The following is a 17,800-nucleotide window of genomic DNA, read 5'->3' as shown; positions in this document are numbered from 1 at the left end:
ATGTGATAAAGTTCCTGTTTTTCATTCTCACTGACAAAAAACATAAAACAGACATAAATTGCTGTTAACATCCATAAATGTGAGAAAGTTCCTGTTTTTTCATTCTCACTGACAAAAACCATAAAACAGACATGAATTGCTGTTGACATCCATGAAAAACATCAAATAAATTGACCAACACACATAACCGTCCATGAAACAACCATCAATGTGAGAAAATTCATGTTTTTCCATTTTCACTGACAACAAACCATAAAACAGACATAAATTGCTGTTAACATCCATAAATGTGAGAAAGTTCCTGTTTTTTCATTCTCACTGACAAAAACCATAAAACAGACATGAATTGCTGTTGACATCCATGAAAAACATCAAATAAATTGACCAACACACATAACCGTCCATGAAACAACCATCAATGTGAGAAAATTCATGTTTTTCCATGTTGACATCCATAAATGTGAGAAAGTTCCTGTTTTTTCATTCTCACTGACAACGAACAGACATAAAACAGACATGAATTACTGTTGACATCCATGAAAAACATCAAATAAATTGACCAACACACATAACCGTCCAAGAAAACATCCATCAATGTGAGAAAATTCATGTTTTTTTAAGTGAAAAAATTCCTGTTTTTTCATTCTCACTGACAACGAACCATAAAACAGACATAAATTGCTGTTGACATCCATAAATGTGAGAAAGTTCCTGTTTTTTCATTCTCACTGACAAAAACCATAAAACAGACATAAATTGCTGTTGACATCCATAAATGTGAGAAAGTTCCTGTTTTTTCATTCTCACTGACAAAAACCATAAAAAAGACATGAATTGATGTTGACATCCATGAAAAACATCAAATAAATTGACCAACACACATAACCGTCCAAAAAACATCCATCAAAGTGAGAAAAATCCTGTTTTATCATTCGCACTGACAACGAACAGACATAAAAATATGCATAAATTATGTAAAAAAGTTGTAGGTGGCAGCAGGGGTGAGTTGTGGGAGTATAAGATAGCCTTCTACTCATATAGTACTGGTTAATGGGAAGTATACAGAAGTTTTCAGGAGGGTTTTTTCTGGTAGTGGGGGTGGGGGGGTGGGTCGGGGGTTATGTTGGAGGATATGTCCATGAAGGAAGTTTCCATGGGGGAAGGGAAATTGCCATGAAGGGGGCGCCGGACTTGCCAGCATTATTTATTGGTTATTGGGAAGTATACAGACATTTTCAGGAAGGATTTTTTTCTGAAGGGTGGGGCTGAAGAAGGGGGTTACTCGGGAGAATCTTTCCATGGAGGATGTTTCTTTGGCGTAGGGTAAATTTCTATGACGGGGGCGCCGGATTTCCAAGCATTATTTAAAAAACGATCATAAATTAAATTAAAAATAAAAAGTTTTTTTCAACTGAAAATAAGAAGCAACATTAGAACTTAAAACGAACAGAAATTATTACGTATATGAGGGGGCTGTCCCCCAAGTCAATACCTCGCTCTTTACGCTACAGTTTTTTTTTAGTGATTTCAAAAGAGCTATCTATTCTAATTAACCGGCCTTTGTGATTCTGGGGTTTGTGAATTAAATTTTTTTTTAAACTTTAACATAAAGAGCGTGGTTTTGACTTAGGGGAGAACCCCCTCATATACGTAATAACATATACGTAATAAAAAAAAACAATAAAAAAACAAGCGATACGGTTCAATAGTAATCGAAACTTTTAAAAACAGAATTTTGATGTAAATAAATGTATCAAAAGAATGGGTTTATAATGCTGATTCTAAATATATAAATTTTATTAAATTTAGTATTACTCATCAAAGGCTACGAGCCTGAGAAAATTTACCCGATTTTTTAAAGAGGGAGGAAACATCCCCTACAAGTGAAAGAATTTTAATGAAAATCACACCGTCAGATTCAGCGTATCAGCATTCCCCATTACATAGGTTTTAAGCTCATATCTGCAAAGATCTGCAACTTTGTATGTTTTGCCAGAAGAAAAATATACGACTATAGAAGTCAGCTACGTAAGTTTATTTTTAAATTACGTCATAACCAAATTTAGAGACATCCATTTAGCAATAGAAAAGTAAAATTTTTATGCAAAGTTTACTTATTCAATGACGGTGAGCCAAAATAAAAGCTGCATTAACTAAAAAACGATCAGAAATTAAATAAAAAAATAAGTTTTTTAAACTGAAAGTAAGGAGTGACATTAAAACTTAAAATGAACAGAAATTACTACGTATATAAAGGGGTTGCCCCCTCCACAACGCCTCGCTCTTTACGCTAAAATTTGACTCTATCTCACAAATTTATTTTTTTAAACAATAAAAAATTTTAGAGTAAAGAGCGAGGCGTTGAGGAGGAGACAGCCCCTTTCATATACGGAATAATTTCTGTTCGTTTTAAGTTTTAATGTCGCTGCTTACTTTCAGTTTAAAAAACTTGTTTGTTTTATTTAATACGTTAAAGTTTGACTTTCTCACAACTCTATTTTTTAAACAATAGAAAAATTTAGCGTAAAGAGCGAGGCGTTGAGGAGGGGACAGCCCCTTTCATATACGGAATATTTTCTGTTCGTTTTAAGTTTTAATGTCGCGGCTTACTTTCAGTTTAAAAAACTTGTTTGTTTTATTTAATACGTTAAAGTTTGACTTTCTCACAACTCTATTTTTTAAAACAATAAAAACATTTAGCGTAAAGAGCGAGGCGTTGAGGAGGGGACATCCCTTTTCATAAAGGGAATAATTTCTGTATTGGTATTTCTGTATAGTATTGGTTTTGGTTTATTGGAAAGCCATTTAGCACAAGAAGAGTAAAATTAATATGCAAATTCTGTTTTACTTATTCAGTGACGGTAAGCCAAAATAAAAGCTGCATTAACTAAAAAAAGATCAGAAATTAAATAAAAAAAAACATGTTTTTTTAACTGAAAGTAAGGAGCGACATTAAAACTTAAAACGAACAGAAATTATTCCGTATATGAAAGGGGCTGTCCCCTCCTCAACGCCTCGCTCTTTACGCTAAAGTTTTTTATTGTTTAAAAAAATAAATTTTTGATACAGAGTCAAACTTTATCGTAAAGAGCTAGGCGTTGAGGAGGGGACAGCCCCTTTCATATACGGAATAATTTATGTTGGTTTTAATTTTTAATGTCGCTCCTTACTTTCAGTTTAAAAAACTAGTTTTTTTTATTTAATACGTTAAAGTTTGACTTTCTCACAACTCTATTTTTTAAACAATAGAAATATTTAGCGTAAAGAGCGAGGCGTTGAGGAGGGGACAGCCCCTTTAATATACGGAGTAATTTCTGTATTGGTATTTCTGTATAGTATTGGTTTTGGTTTATTGGAAAGCCATTTAGCACAAGAAAAGTAAAATTAATATGCAAATTCTGTTTTACTTATTCAGTGACGGTAAGCCAAAATAAAAGCTGCATTAACTAAAAAAAATCAGAAATTAAATAAAAAAAAACATGTTTTTTTAACTGAAAGTAAGGAGCGACATTAAAACTTAAGACGAACAGAAATCATTCCGTATATGAAAGGGGCTGTCCCCTCCTCAACACCTTGCTCTTTACGCTAAACTTTGACTCTTTCTCACAACTATATTTTTTTAAACAATAAAAAACATTAGCGTAAAGAGCGGGGCGTTGAGGAGGATACAGCCCCTTTCATAAGCGAAATAATTTATGTTCGTTTGAGTTTTAATGTCGCTGCTTACTTTCAGTTTAAAAAACTTGTTTTTTTTATTTAATACGTAAAAGTTTGACTTTCTCACAATTCTATTTTTTAAACAATAGAAAAATTTAGCGTAAAGAGCGAGGCGTTGAGGAGGGGACAGCCCCTTTCATATACGGAATAATTTCTGTATTGGTATTTCTGTATAGTATTGGTTTTGGTTTATTGGAAAGTCATTTAGCACAAGAAAAGTAAAATTAATATGCAAATTTTGTTTTACTTATTCAGTGACGGTAAGCCAAAATAAAAGGTGCATTAACTAAAAAAAAATCAGAAATTAAATAAAAAAACATGTTTTTTTAACTGAAAGTAAGGAGCGACATTAAAACTTAAAACAACAGAAATTATTCCGTATATGAAAGGGGCTGTTCCCTCCTAAACACCTCGCTCTTTATGCTAAAGTTTTTTATTGTTTTAAAAAATAAAGTTGTGAGACAGAGTCAAACTTTCAGTTAAAAAAACTTGTTTTTTTTTATTTAGTGTTTAAATAGATCAAAACTTGGTATATAAACAGAAAAAGATACATTTTACCATTTAAAATCACTGAAAACAAAGGTATTAGTTGCATTTCCATCCCCCCCCCCCCAAAAAAAAAATCCTTGCCTTCTCCACCTCTGTGCCATGAGCCTGTGGTTCAATATTTTACACAATATTGAAAAAGACTGTCAAAATGGAAGGGGTACTATTACTCCCCCTCCGTATTTAAATCAAAAACATTCTTGGGACTCAAGAGGTATTAGATTTGAATTGCATCTTCCCCCCCCCCCCTCCTACTCCCTTGTCCAAAGCAAGGCTATGTCTGAATGAAGAGAGAAGAGAGATTACTTCCTATCCCCATTCCCCAGACATACCCCTTTCTATATTCATTTGAAGGCTGATAGAGAGTTAAACAATTTGGATATTGTTTAACCTACAAAGTGACCTGAAGCCCTTCCTTCCTAATAGCTGATGTGCAAGTATTCATCACTAAACTTAATGTCGTGGAATATGGAATGTACACGATTGTTCAGGAATTTTATGTACCACCATGTAGCATCACTTTCTACGCTGCTGGAAAGCTTAATATAAACTTTAATTTATACTTTTAAGTCGATCAGCCATCACAGTGATTTTAAATTTGAAAGCAACTTGGTTCTCTTTGGGGAAAAATTACAGCTGGGTTTAAAATATGGCAGAAAACGCCACTTTCCCATGATCTAATCTTTTTGCTTACTTAAGAAGGGCACTAAAAGTTTAAGGTTCCGTTCAAAGGAATTCTCTCTGAACAAAATGACTATCTAAAAAATTCAATGGGATGCATTTGGAGAAAACCAACTTCTGGGGGGAGGGGCGCTAGTTGCCATTTGATCACTTTTGACTCTTAAGAAGGGAACTAGAACTTTCAATTTCTAACCATTTGAGTCCCTTCTGAAGCTAACACGACCACCTCTTCCATAAGGACCTTATATGTCCCCGGGGCATAATTTACAACCAATCCATAGACCTCTGAGGATTATGTTGACCCCGAAGTTTTTGTTATTTAATCGTTGGACTATCTCGAACAAAATGGCTATCTCAAGATTTGGATCAGATGTATTTGGGGTAAAGAGGGTGGGTGAAGGGGCTATTAGTTTTCACTCTTAAAAAAGGAACTAGAACTTTCAATTTCCAATCAAATGAGCCTATTCTGAAGTTTATGCACCAACCCCCTCCATAAAAACCTTATATGCCCCGGGGCATAACATACCACACCTTCCCTTGGGCTCTAGGGGGTTTTGTCAACCCCAAATTTTTGTTATCTGATATGTGAACTATTTTAATAGAATGTATATTTAAAATTCTGATCGGATGTGTTTGGGGAAGAAAGGGCATGAGGAGGGAGGGGGCTAGTTTCAGTCCGATCTCTATTGACTCTTAAAAAATGTACTAGAAATTTCAATATCCAATCAATTGATACCCCTGTAGTGTTTATAAGAGTACCCCTTCCATAAGAACAATATATACCCCCAGAGCATAACTTGTAACGCGTGCCCCGGGCTCTGGGGGTTGTGTCAACCTCAGAATTTTTGATATCCGATCTTTGAACTATGTTTTAACAAATTGACTACCTCAGAATTTTTATCAGATGCTTTTGGAGAAAAGGGCTGGGGGGATAGTTGCCCCCCGATCACTTTGTACTCTTAAAAAGGCCACTAGAACTTCAAATTTCCAATCGAATGAGTCCCCTCCGAAATACTTTACGACCATATGAAGTGCCTTTGGAAGTAAAAAAAAAAAAAATAACTTATAAAAAGCAGGGGCCTTATGGCCTTTACTATAGGCAACGCTATAGTGTTGCCTCTGATAGTCTTTTTCATGAATTTTTTTTTATTATCTTTTCGTTTTTTCTTCTATAGTAATCCATAGTTTGGCTTGCGGTTTGTATGTTGGAGAAATTTTTTCAACAATTTTTAACCCTGATACAAATTGTATTGTTTAATTTAATTTTATACTTCCTCAAGTTGGCTTTAAAATAAAACTTCATGTCAGTTCCAAAAAATTCTGTCTTTGCCCTTTGATAAAATGGATACGTTTACACTCTTATTGATTTATTTAAATTGTAAGAGCAAAAGTAGTAATAGTAGTAGCTTCAAAATTTTCAGTTTAATACCCCCAGTCGTTCTTGATATATTGCTGAGATGTATTACTGACAAACATAAACACACGCTGTGTCTTTTGATTTAGTTTTTAAGCAATATTTGGTTGTAAAGCATAATGGGCCAATTGCATAACTGTGGGAAGGTGACATGCTCATTGTACCTAGAGACAAAGTTACTGGACCGTTCTACTGTGCTGAACAAAATGCCTGTCTAAAAATTTTGATTAAATTTTTTTGGAAAATGAATGGGATGGGCTTGAGAGGTGGGCTGCTTGCCCTCCAAGCTCTTTTAATGGCATTAGAACTTTTAATTTCCAATCAAATTACCTCCTTTAAAAGTTTCAATGAAACTTCTAGCTATTAAAGAACGGCACTGCCTATGATACTCAATATTTTGATCGTATGCATTAAGAGAAATGATAGGGGGGGGGGGGGCGCGCTGGTTGCCGTCTAATCCCTTTTGACTTTTAAAAAAAGCATGAAATTTGCCCCTTTAGAAGTTTCTACGACAACTTCGTAGTGCCCTTCTAAACGAAGTGCCCTGGTATAAAAACAAAAATAAAAAAACTAGTAAATAATACATCGTGCACCCTTCGCTCTTTACTTAGTCAACACTATTGTGCTGCATATAATAGAGGCGTAAAACCTCTGTAGTAGGGATTTCTGATATCCTGAATTTTTCAACGATTTTGTTAAAATCAATGTCTGTTTTTAGGGAATTTTCACCCCCCTCCCTTTCGAAAATCAAGCAAATTTTCTCTTGCTCGCGGCTTTTGATGGCTTACGTTAAGGTTAATGAACTTTATATATTTGGAACTGGATAACAAACTATTTTATATGCGTCAAATATTTTAAAAATTATTTTATATATATATATATATATATATATATATATATATATATATATATATATATATATATATATATATATATATATATATATATATATATATATATATATATATATATATATATATATATATATATATATATATATATATATATATATATATATATATATATATATATATATATATATATATATATATATATATATATATATATGTATATATATATATATAATCAGCTAGAGTTTTTGCAAAAAATTAGAAAAAGTTTGGTAATTTTTATAGCTTGTTCAATTGATGCAATCAGTTAGTAATTGCTTCCCCTCTTATTTCTATTAAATAAAAAAAAAACAAGTTTTTTCAACTGAAAGTAGGCAAAATTAAAACTTAAAACGAACAGAAATTATTACGTATATGAGGGGATTTGCTTCCTTGTCAATACCTCGCTCTTTACGTTAAAGTTCGAATTTTGTTCCAATTCTTTAAGAATGACCCCTGAATTACAAAGGGCTTAATTAGAACAAATAGCTCTTTTGAAACGGCTAAGAACATTAGCATAAACAGTGAGGTATTGACGAAGGGAGTGAACCTCTCATATACATAATAATTTCTGTTCATTTTAAGTTTTAATGTTGTTCCTTACTTTCAGTTGAAAAAACTTGTTTTTTTTATTTAATTTCTGATCATTTCTTAAATAATGCTAGGAAATCTGGCACCCCTTTCATGGAAAATTCCCTTCCCGCATGAAAAATTCCTCCCTGAAAAGATTCTCCCACGTAACCATCTCACTCCCCCCCATCAGAAATAATCCCCCTGAAAATGTCTGTATGCTTCCCAATAACCAATACTTTATGTAAACAATGGACAAAGTTCACAACTTGCAGCCCTTCCCCCCGGGACTGTGAGGGATTAAGTCATCCTCAAAGACATAGTTATTAAATTTTTTGACTATGCTAAACAAAATGGCTTTCTAAAATTTTGATCGGGTGACTTTGGGAAAAAAATGAAAGTGGGAGGGGTCTAGTTGCCCTCCAATTTTTTTGATCGCTTAAAAGGGCACTAAAACTTTTAATTTCCGTTCGAATGAGATATCTCGTGATGTTCTAGGACCACTGGGTTGAAACGATCACAGCTGTGAAAAAAAAAACTCGCATCTGCGATCTTTCTTTTGGCAAAAAATAAAAAATTCCACATTTTTGCAGATATGAACTTGAAACCTCTACAATAGAATTCTCTGATACGCCTAATCAGATGGTGAGATTTTCGTTAAGATTCTATGAATTTTAGGGGGTGTTTCCTCCTTAATTCGAAAATAAGGCAAATATTCTCAGGCTCATAACTTTTGATGGGTAAGACTAAACTTGATGAAATTTATATATTTGAAATCAACATAAAAATCCGATTCTTCGATGTATCTATTGGTATAAAAACTCTATGTTTTAGAGTTTCGGTTACTATTGCGCCGGGTCGCTCCGTACTTACAGTTTGTTACTACGAACTGTTTGAAAGTAGTTACCACGAACTGTTGTGTTCGTTACCACGAACTGTTTGATTAAAAACTTTATTTATTCGGTTATTAAAAAGATTGAAAAAATACGAAAGCTCCTCCAAGGATTTAGTCAAATGAAGAATAACTTTAGTAGTAATGAATGTATAAAAATCCAAAAAGTGAAACTTATACCGTAATCCAGTCTGCTTTGCTTTCCCTTGGTGGGTGTATCTTTCGAGTTGTATGCCTTTGATTACTTACCTTGAGTAGCCTTCGTCGAGTCATCCGTGCTGAAATGCATGTGTCAGGGCTGCTTTGTATAACCACCATTATAGTAGGAGAAAATAAGTTTTGACCAGGAAAAAATTGGTATAGAAATGATTTCTTCACCATCCGGACCGGAAAAAAATGCTTAACAACATATCAAAAATCTAAATCTCTAGCTCGATGCGGAATTGTTTTTTTTTAATGTTTTTTTATTTCTTTTCTCAAAAACCGGGAAAAAAATTAAAAAAGTAAACTATAATGTTTTAAACATATTTTTATATCAGCTTTTGGCTCTGAATTCATTTCTGATACTCATTTCGTTACCTGACCAAAATAAAAATATTTATCAGCAAAAAAAAAAAAATGGGGAAAAAACTGTGTCTTTGGGGAAAAAAATTCTTACCAGCGTTTATCAAGGTCTACTACGGAATAAGTTTGTCGTTCTAGTAGTCTATTTGGCTATGCAAACGAAAGGCTTAGAAAAAAAGACTAAACAACAATAAACAGGAATGACGAAACACCTCAGCGCCAAACACCATGAGACAAGGTAGGTCCTAACTTAATGTGTTCAGAGAAAAGCTTTTATCTTATTTTTCAAATATATATAAATTGCAAATCATCAAAATGTAGGAACTAGATTTTTCATCATCACAGTTAACTGTTATTCTTCTTCACTAAGTTATTCTTCTTGAAACTTCGAATTGTTGCACGAGCTTCCCTTACAGGTACGACAGGCTATAGGACACTCAAGTCCGTTTTCTTACAGGTATACTTTTCACTATCACAACCGTCAATACGACAAGAGCATTTTATAATTTTCAGCAGCTGAGACGGAGCGGCAGGGAGATTTGTCTTTATTGGCGCAAAAACTTCGTTATCCTGCAGTTTCCATCCCAGGCGTAAAGGGTCTACTGGGTTCCCGAGCCAGATTTGAACTTGGAAGTAGACACGTAGCGAGTGGTACTTCGCTGCTGCCTGAGTCGGTGGCAGTTCTTGTGGATGCACGAAAGTGGTGGCAGTGCTCACTTTTCTGTGAAAGATTAGCTTTCTGGCAGGGTCCAGGTTTGAAACATCAGGGTAACAGTACAGTATCAACAATGCTCGCTCTCCTGCTGCCACAATATCGTCAAGCGATGCGAGCTTGTCGCCAAATATGGCAGCGCTGTCCCTGAAACTCTTGTTGGAAAGTAGCAGCTAAACGGCTTTGCCCTTTCCTACTCCGTAAAGGTGAGAGGTTGCGGCAAAACCCAGCACGGCATGACAGAATGGTGTCATAATGCTGATATCTGTCCTAGATTCTGCTTCATCTCAGTATTCGCCCCCGGGGAACTAGGGCCACAAACCTTATCAGTTGTCGATAAATATAACCGCTTGGACTGCCAATTTCATTAACTTGTCAGAAGAACCAAGAAGTCAGTATCATCGCCAACAACAATTGTGTCTGTAAGACTAGCAGCTTCTACGGCTTTTTCTACAATCAGAACGTCGGCGTCTCCTTCCGAGTGGAAAATTCGAAAACCTACGGCTTCTAAATGGTTGCCGAGCAGCTTCAGAAAACGTCCTTTGTTTGTCTTACATGAAAGAAACTCTTCTTTTTTTATGCAGAGGGTCATCTCTTCGGTGAAAAAAACTTGGCGGCCAACCATCCTTGCTCGACGTAAATGGGTGGCATCTTTGATTGCTGGACCACCTTCATATCCGTCAAACACAACGATCGCACTAGGGTACCTTGCTTGTACGTAATGGACGTATGAAGCAAAGATGACCTTGAAGGTTGACCCTACCTTCCATGGAACTCGATGTAGAACAGAACCACCATCCAAGATGATGTTACACGCAGAAGCAGGTCTTGAGGGTGACTGAGTCTCGATCCCGCAAGCCTGAAAGATCGCTTTTGCAAGCTCTGGCTTATTTATTTTTCTCATAAGGCCATCGCTTTCGAAAAGAGAAGGAGGAATCGTACAAAGTTCGTACTTGAAGTATTCTTCTCGGAGGTCAGTTCGTTGGGCTACTATTATAAACCGCTGGAAAAGGAGCGCCGGATCTATGTGCGCTACCACAGAGGACCCCGCCTTTTTGGCATTCATTAGGGTCACTTGGTCTTTTTTCTTGAAGACTTGCTCCTTCAAGGTTTTTCCCGTCATCTTACTTAGAATATACTTTCCAGCCACATCGGCCTCGTCAACATTAATATCTTGGGAAGAAGTTATGCCGTTGGCAATGTTTCTAAGCTGATTGTCACCTCTGAACGGAAACGATTCTCCGAAGTATCCGACGAGCTTCTGGGTATCGTCGAAGTCACGCTCCTTTCTACTGGAACTCATGTCACGGTGCTGCTCACTTGTCGAGTAACCAATTTTTGTCAAATTTTGCATCAAGAGGTTGATCTCCAGGCATGCTGGTCTTGAAAGAACCCAAATGGTTGTCTGCTGTTCTGTCATCCCACCTCCAGTTGTAAGACCGCCCGATGTTTTCAGACTTCTCATATATTCCTGCTCGATGACAAGATCTGCCGAGAGCCCCGCCCAGCGTCGCTCTGATCTTCTAATGGTGTGACCTCCCTGTTCCAATGTTTCGAAGATTGGTGGGTGACTAGTTTGAAGCTTAGCCATCTCTTGCTGGTATATCCAGACCGACTTGACATAGAGGTTATGTCCAGATGCTGCTAGAAATGCTCTCGGCACGTATGAACTTAAGCAGTATCCCAACCATATCAAGATACTGAAACCAGAGCTTCATAGTTCCCTGAGTCAGCAGGTCTTGGCGTCTCTGCTTGAGAAAGTTTTCAAGTTGCTTGAGCTGGGGATCATGACTGAGATCTTCGGGTGGGATGTATCCAGCCGGTACGTGGGTGAAGACAGTAGACATGTCTAGAGACGTCAACGTCGCCTGCTCTTCTTCCAGGAGATGAGCATAAATGGCCGAGCTCACGAGAATGTGAGCTCGAACAGCTCTAGAAATCGCTTTTCCAGAAAGAATGTGCGGCACTGCACCAGTCGCGTATACCAATTCCAGAACCTCTTTCAGACCAGAACCTTGCATGAGGTTTCTTATGCATCCGACGAAACTCATCATCAAATGAAAACCGCCTAACTTGAGAACAATACTACTCAGCTCATTCGTTGTGTCGGACTTGTGGATCTTCATAGACTTCCACCAGAGCGGCTGGTCAAATGTGAGAACGGGTGTGAATCCGTAGGTTCTGCATTGCGAAGCTACAAAGTGCAAGGTTGAGTAAAGGCAGGATTCGTTGCTAGACGAGAGGTCAATCATCGGCAAAAACAAGACGCTTGCCTTGCTGCGAAGGTTTCCCGTTTCATGATGTATTTGGTTAGAGAAAACTGACTGCATGAAACCAATTCTAGCTCGGTCTTGGGACATTCAGGAGCCCGGTAACTAACCAGAGCTGATCGAGGGAGGCATACGGGTCGTTGTCATTTTTTCCAGGAATCTTATCATATTTCACCTTTGAAATCACAGTATCACATAATCGGTAAGGGTAGATGGGAATTTTTCCTTTTTGGGCTACTTCATCTAATGAAACTTCAACTCTCGGAATGGGTGATCGGCCGTTAATGAGAGGAGGCGTGACTGTTGCTAGCAGAGCCATCCCATGGAAAGTGTTTCTTCCGTCCATCGTGCAAACATCGTGATCTGCATTATCAGCTACATGCTGCACAGCATGTGCGGAGGTAACTCCTGCAAGGCTAGATTCATCATGGACTGATGCACAGCGTTTAAATTTCTGGACTTCATCAACGGAGGAGCAGATTCCATGGCTTTGTATAGTCTCAATAAGAAATATGGACTTGAAATGGTAATCCTGTTGCACTGCTAAGCCTAGTTGCAGTGGACAAATGATGGCACGCGGGCGAGCTGCTTGAACGATGGAATTGCCAATGACAAGCACTTTGAAAGAAATATCGGTTCCAACGAATATTCCATCTAAGAACACCATTAGGCTATTAGGTAGAGAGCCTTTCAGCTGTTCTCCAGAAAAAATCTGCTTTGCGGTCATTTATGATTCCTTCTGTGCTGGCAGTCCTTTGATATCACTTTTTATAATCTTTGTTGCTACTCTAATAAGCTTGATTTTCTCACTCTCTTCGTTATCGGTTTTGTCCAAGTAATAAAAATTCTGGAGTATCGCTGATGCTTTTTCTTTGAATGTCACCACGTCAGCCTTACCGTCAAGAGTTGAAAATACTAGCTGGTCACTGAAATATTCCAGAAGCTTGCTCTTCAAGTACTTGTTAGAGTACGGTTCAAGGTCTGTCCCATTCAAAAGCTCTCCCATTTTAACAACAAGTTCACTGACTGTATACTGTTCTTCGTCATTTTCTTCGAAAAAAGTAGCCAGCTTCAAAAACACCTGATATCTTTCATCTTGACTTGGCCTCCCCCTTTTTGGACGTTTTTTATCTGGCTCAGTATCTTCGAATATTCCAAAAAGTTCTTGCGTCGCAAATCTGGCTGGAAGGCTCTTATTTAATTGAAACATAGAAGAACAGGCTTTGTGATAAATTGCGTCAACTGCGTGCAGGTCTGACACTGCACATATTTGGATGAAAACGTTATTTGACCAATCATCATCACGGCTTTTGCACACTGCCTTTATACTCTCTTCAAAGTCTTTAGTCCGAACCTTGTACCACTCGTGTCATTTTCTGTGGGTAGTGTTGAGATTTATCCTTGTAGTGCAGAAAAAGCAACACTCTTGGAAGTTGAAACTTGGAGTCCGTGATCGGAGTACCACTTTTTCTGCTTCCGTCTTTTCTTGCAAAGTTTGTCGTCTCTCATTCTCAATTTTCGACAGGTATATTTTGTTTGCGAAAGTCTTTCTGCAAGTAACATGGACTTGGTTCCCTGCCTCGACAGAGATGCTGGTACCTCTCGTTTTGCTAGCTTCATTGATTGCCGTAGCTCCTTTTTCTGCCAGTACCGACCATTCTGAGGTGCCTATTGAACGTTCACAAAGGGGACATAAAACTGCGATCTCCGCCATCTAAAAAAGAGAACTGGGAATAGGTGAGTATAAGTAGTATAAGTATAAGTAGTATAAGTAATAAGTGAATATAAGTATGGGAATAAGTAGAGCTGTCGGTGAATGTTACAACGAAAACCCTGATTCTTAACCGAAAATCTGTAGCTAAACCCTCCCCAGTTCAGATAGGTTACTAAAATAAATGAACTGTCAATCTTATTGAGGGCGGGCGTCGAGTATCATGGGTGCTTTAAGGATTCTTGACCAGGGAAATCTGACAGTCACATCCGCGAAAGGGACCGGCGATAGTCGATAGTACTCTCGCTTCCACTAGAGAAATAGCTTTTTCGTTCCGCCTAGCAGCGTCGACCGTGCTGCACTCTAGCGACTTGTTTGCTGTACTTAAGTTTTCTTCAGACAGATGGCGCTGATAAAATGTGTGTCAGAAAAGAGAGGTAGGATGAGCGTAGAGTCTTCTTTCTTGTCTATATTTCCTTCCTCCGATTCCTTTCCGCTTCCTAGTAGTTACGTTACAAAAGCATCGGCAAGAAAAATAAACAAAAACGCACCTGTGTTAAATCTCTGCTCGGACTCTAAAATACTTTCTATCTGAGGAGTTTTTTTTGCAGATACGTGGCTCTACAAGGATCAGCAGACTGAAGCAACTTTGAAAAGAGTGTAAGATCAAGGCATGGTGTAACAGAAAGTGAATATCAGAAGGGACTTTCCAGCTGGTTGAAAATGTCGTCACCAATAAAGCTCGGTAGGAAAAGAAATGGATTCGGAACGCCGGTAGGCTATTTGTTCAGATGGGGAAAAATTAACCGAAAATTCGTGCACCTATTCGAAAAATACCCTGTTTTCGTGTGTCGCTTTAATTTTTTTTTTTTTTTTTTTTTGATTTTTTTTTTTTTTATTTTTTACTTCATAAAAAACAAAAAAAAAACATAAAAAAGAATTAAATGATTAAACGTGATGTTTCTGTCTAATAAAAGAGCACAAAAACAATCGCTTCTTAAAAGGGAAACCATCAATAAACTACTTTTCTTTTCACGGTTCCTCATTCTCGGATTCTAGAAATATCTAAAAAATAGGCGCAAAAAACGTGAAAAAAAGGGAATTTCGTAACGGGATGGAGATTTAGATTTTTGATATGTTGTAGAGCTCTCTTTTCTGAACACAGTGGTGCAAAAATAATTTCTATACCAATTTTTTCCTGGTTCGACCATTTTTTTTCCGTATCTTTCCCCTACTATTAGTTATTATTTGAGGATAGATGTGAAATTTTTCGTTCCAGACAGCAATGTTCTGATGACACGGCAAGTGATCGAGAAGTGAAGTGATCGAGTATGGCTCGACCATGGCGACGAGGGAAGATGTATCAGATGTATCAGATGACGATAGTCCAAGTAATCCCTTTGATTTTTCCTACATTTACTTCATCCGGCTCGAAAGCCGGAAGCTTATACTTATATGGTTTCTTTTAGCATGTAGCCAAGAAAAATTCACAACGCAATGTGTTCAGTAAATCAATAAGTAGCCTGCTGTATCATTCTTTCCTTATAATTTTAAGAAGTTGGTGGCCATTATAAACTATTTCATCGAAAGACACTGATACAAGTGGGCTATTTAGCGCAAAGAAAGTCATGGACGACTTGAGTGGGGCAGTAGTAGGTAATGATTTGGATGATATTTACCCCAGTACTGATGAAGAAGACGGTGAAGGTAATAAATCAGTTCAATTAACAAATAAGACGCATATTCTAATTGGAAATCGTGCTAAGTCACAAAATGCTGTTTCGCTTATCCTTTAAATTTGAGCATTGGTAGTCATGATTACATTATTGGTAATATCCTTGAGAAACAATTTACATTTATAGCTTAAGCGGGAATTAAGAGAATAAGTACACACTTAAGGTATCAAAGTATGAAGGAAACTTCCAGGAAAAGCAAGATTGGAATATCGTAAGTTTGTGGCTTTAAGAGTATCTTTTAGCATTAAGTATTTAGATGACAGAATTAAAGAGATTTCTGGGCTTTGTAATTTCCCCTGAGCAGTAAGCTCATGGGTCGTTAAGCAACAAGAGTTTTCCAGAATACTGAGCGGTTCTCATACGAAAAGTTATATATCAGTGAATTCTGTCGCTACATACCTTTTTATGAAGTTTGTGAGGACCTGTAGTTTTATGCTATGCAATGTTGCTTTTGTTATTTAAAAAAAATGTTTTTCCAAATAAAATTAAAGATTTATATATGTCCTCCATGAGAGCCAGTAACGTCTAGCAGAGCAGAATTATCATCTGTATGGGAGGGAGGGCTTCACCCCCATCCTGATCGTCCCCGTTTTTATGCAAAATGTTTATAGTGCTTTACAGAAAGCTTTTTTATGGAACCAATATAGTAAGAGGTTTATTGGAAGCATTTATTACCAATCGCTATTGTAATACTTCTATTGAAGATGGTATAGATTAAATACGTGCATATCAATAAGCCCTACGTTTCATGAGGTTGTCTAAAAATAATCCTTAACTAATTTTCCTTCTGTTAGAGCATTCGTTTTTGAAGTATTAGGAGGGGGAAATTAAATTTCTTAGCATAAATAATGGGGGATTGCGAAGGGACAGCCCCTTTATATACAGGATCAATGTCTGTTTGTTATAAGTTCTAATGTTGCTCTTTAGTTTCCTTTAAAAAATGTATAATTTTCTTAACATATTTAATGTCATATCCAGGGTTATTCTAAATAAAAGAAGAGATACCAGCCCCTCAGCTCATTTGCATTAAAGTTAACTTTTGCATGACAGTGAGCAAAGAAAACCGCTCATTTAGTATATTTAATTTTCAAATTAAAATATCGCTTTCCTAAATAAACTATTGTTTCCAAGAGCGATTCTAGAACTTTTGTTAGGGGGTGAGGTTACAAATCAAACTAAAAAAAACGCATCAAATTTATTTTTGTATATATATATATATATATATATATATATATATATATATATATATATATATATATATATATATATATATATATATATATATATATATATATATATATATATATATATATATATATATATATATATATATATATATATGTATTTGTGTTACGTTTTTACGAGTCAGACAGGGGGGTTTCAAACCCAGTAACTCATCCCCTGGATATAGCCTTCATTCTTTCCGCAAAACGAGTGGAGATTTTACCCCCATAGCGTCCCTACTGCACGATTCATCCTGTAGTCATTTACATATAAATTCAGTACTTGTTAAATATTTCCACCCCACCCAAGAAGTGAAGTTAGGTTAATCCTAATGGAAAATACCACAAAAGCATTAAAATATAATACTTTATTAACATAATTATGGAAACTACAGACTACACTTTTTAATTCTCAAAATAAACCCACTACAGCATACATAAAAGAATGCAATTGCTTCTAATTGTGCAGAAACTCTGTAGTCTTAAGTTTTATTGGACAACTAGTCTGTAATAACGGCTCATTTTCATTGACTGCATGTATTCTTAGGTACAGATGGTAAACCGTGACCCAGTATAGGCCATGAAATTGGGAGGTCGATACCTTTTTAATGCCTTTTCTAAGATTTTTTTTCTCGATGGCATATTGGTGCTGCTTGGACCTCTTTTATGGGACAAAATACAAAAATTATATTTTTCTATTATACAACTCCGGAATCGATATGATTATAACTTGGAAAACAACAACAACAAAACAAGCGTGAATGTGTGACTATAATTCTCTAGAAAAATACTAAGTTTTGTGTTTTAGCAGGTGGTAGCCTTAAGGCTCATGCTGCCTTATACAATATAAATATAAATATACAATTTTCTGAAG

The 17,800-nt window shown here is 36.4% G+C and overlaps 1 protein-coding gene across 1 annotated transcript in view; it reads left to right on the top strand.

Annotated features, from left to right (window-relative positions):
- The first annotated feature begins 15,520 nt into the window (after positions 1 to 15,520).
- Positions 15,521 to 17,800, top strand: part of LOC148949278 (uncharacterized) — a 328,547-nt gene continuing 326,267 nt past the window's right edge. Inside the window, exon 1 of the mRNA XM_089092668.1 lies at positions 15,521 to 15,674. Within this exon, the coding sequence (XP_088948794.1) occupies positions 15,596 to 15,674 (79 nt within the window). The 5' untranslated portion in view covers positions 15,521 to 15,595. The remainder of the gene's footprint in view (positions 15,675 to 17,800) is intronic.

This window comes from Artemia sp. Qi Xiang Cuo, chromosome 8 (assembly GCF_049724085.1).
Source record: "Artemia sp. Qi Xiang Cuo chromosome 8, ASM4972408v1, whole genome shotgun sequence".
Lineage (NCBI taxonomy): Eukaryota > Metazoa > Arthropoda > Branchiopoda > Anostraca > Artemiidae > Artemia > Artemia sp. Qi Xiang Cuo.
This window is presented reverse-complemented; position numbering and strand designations above follow the sequence as displayed.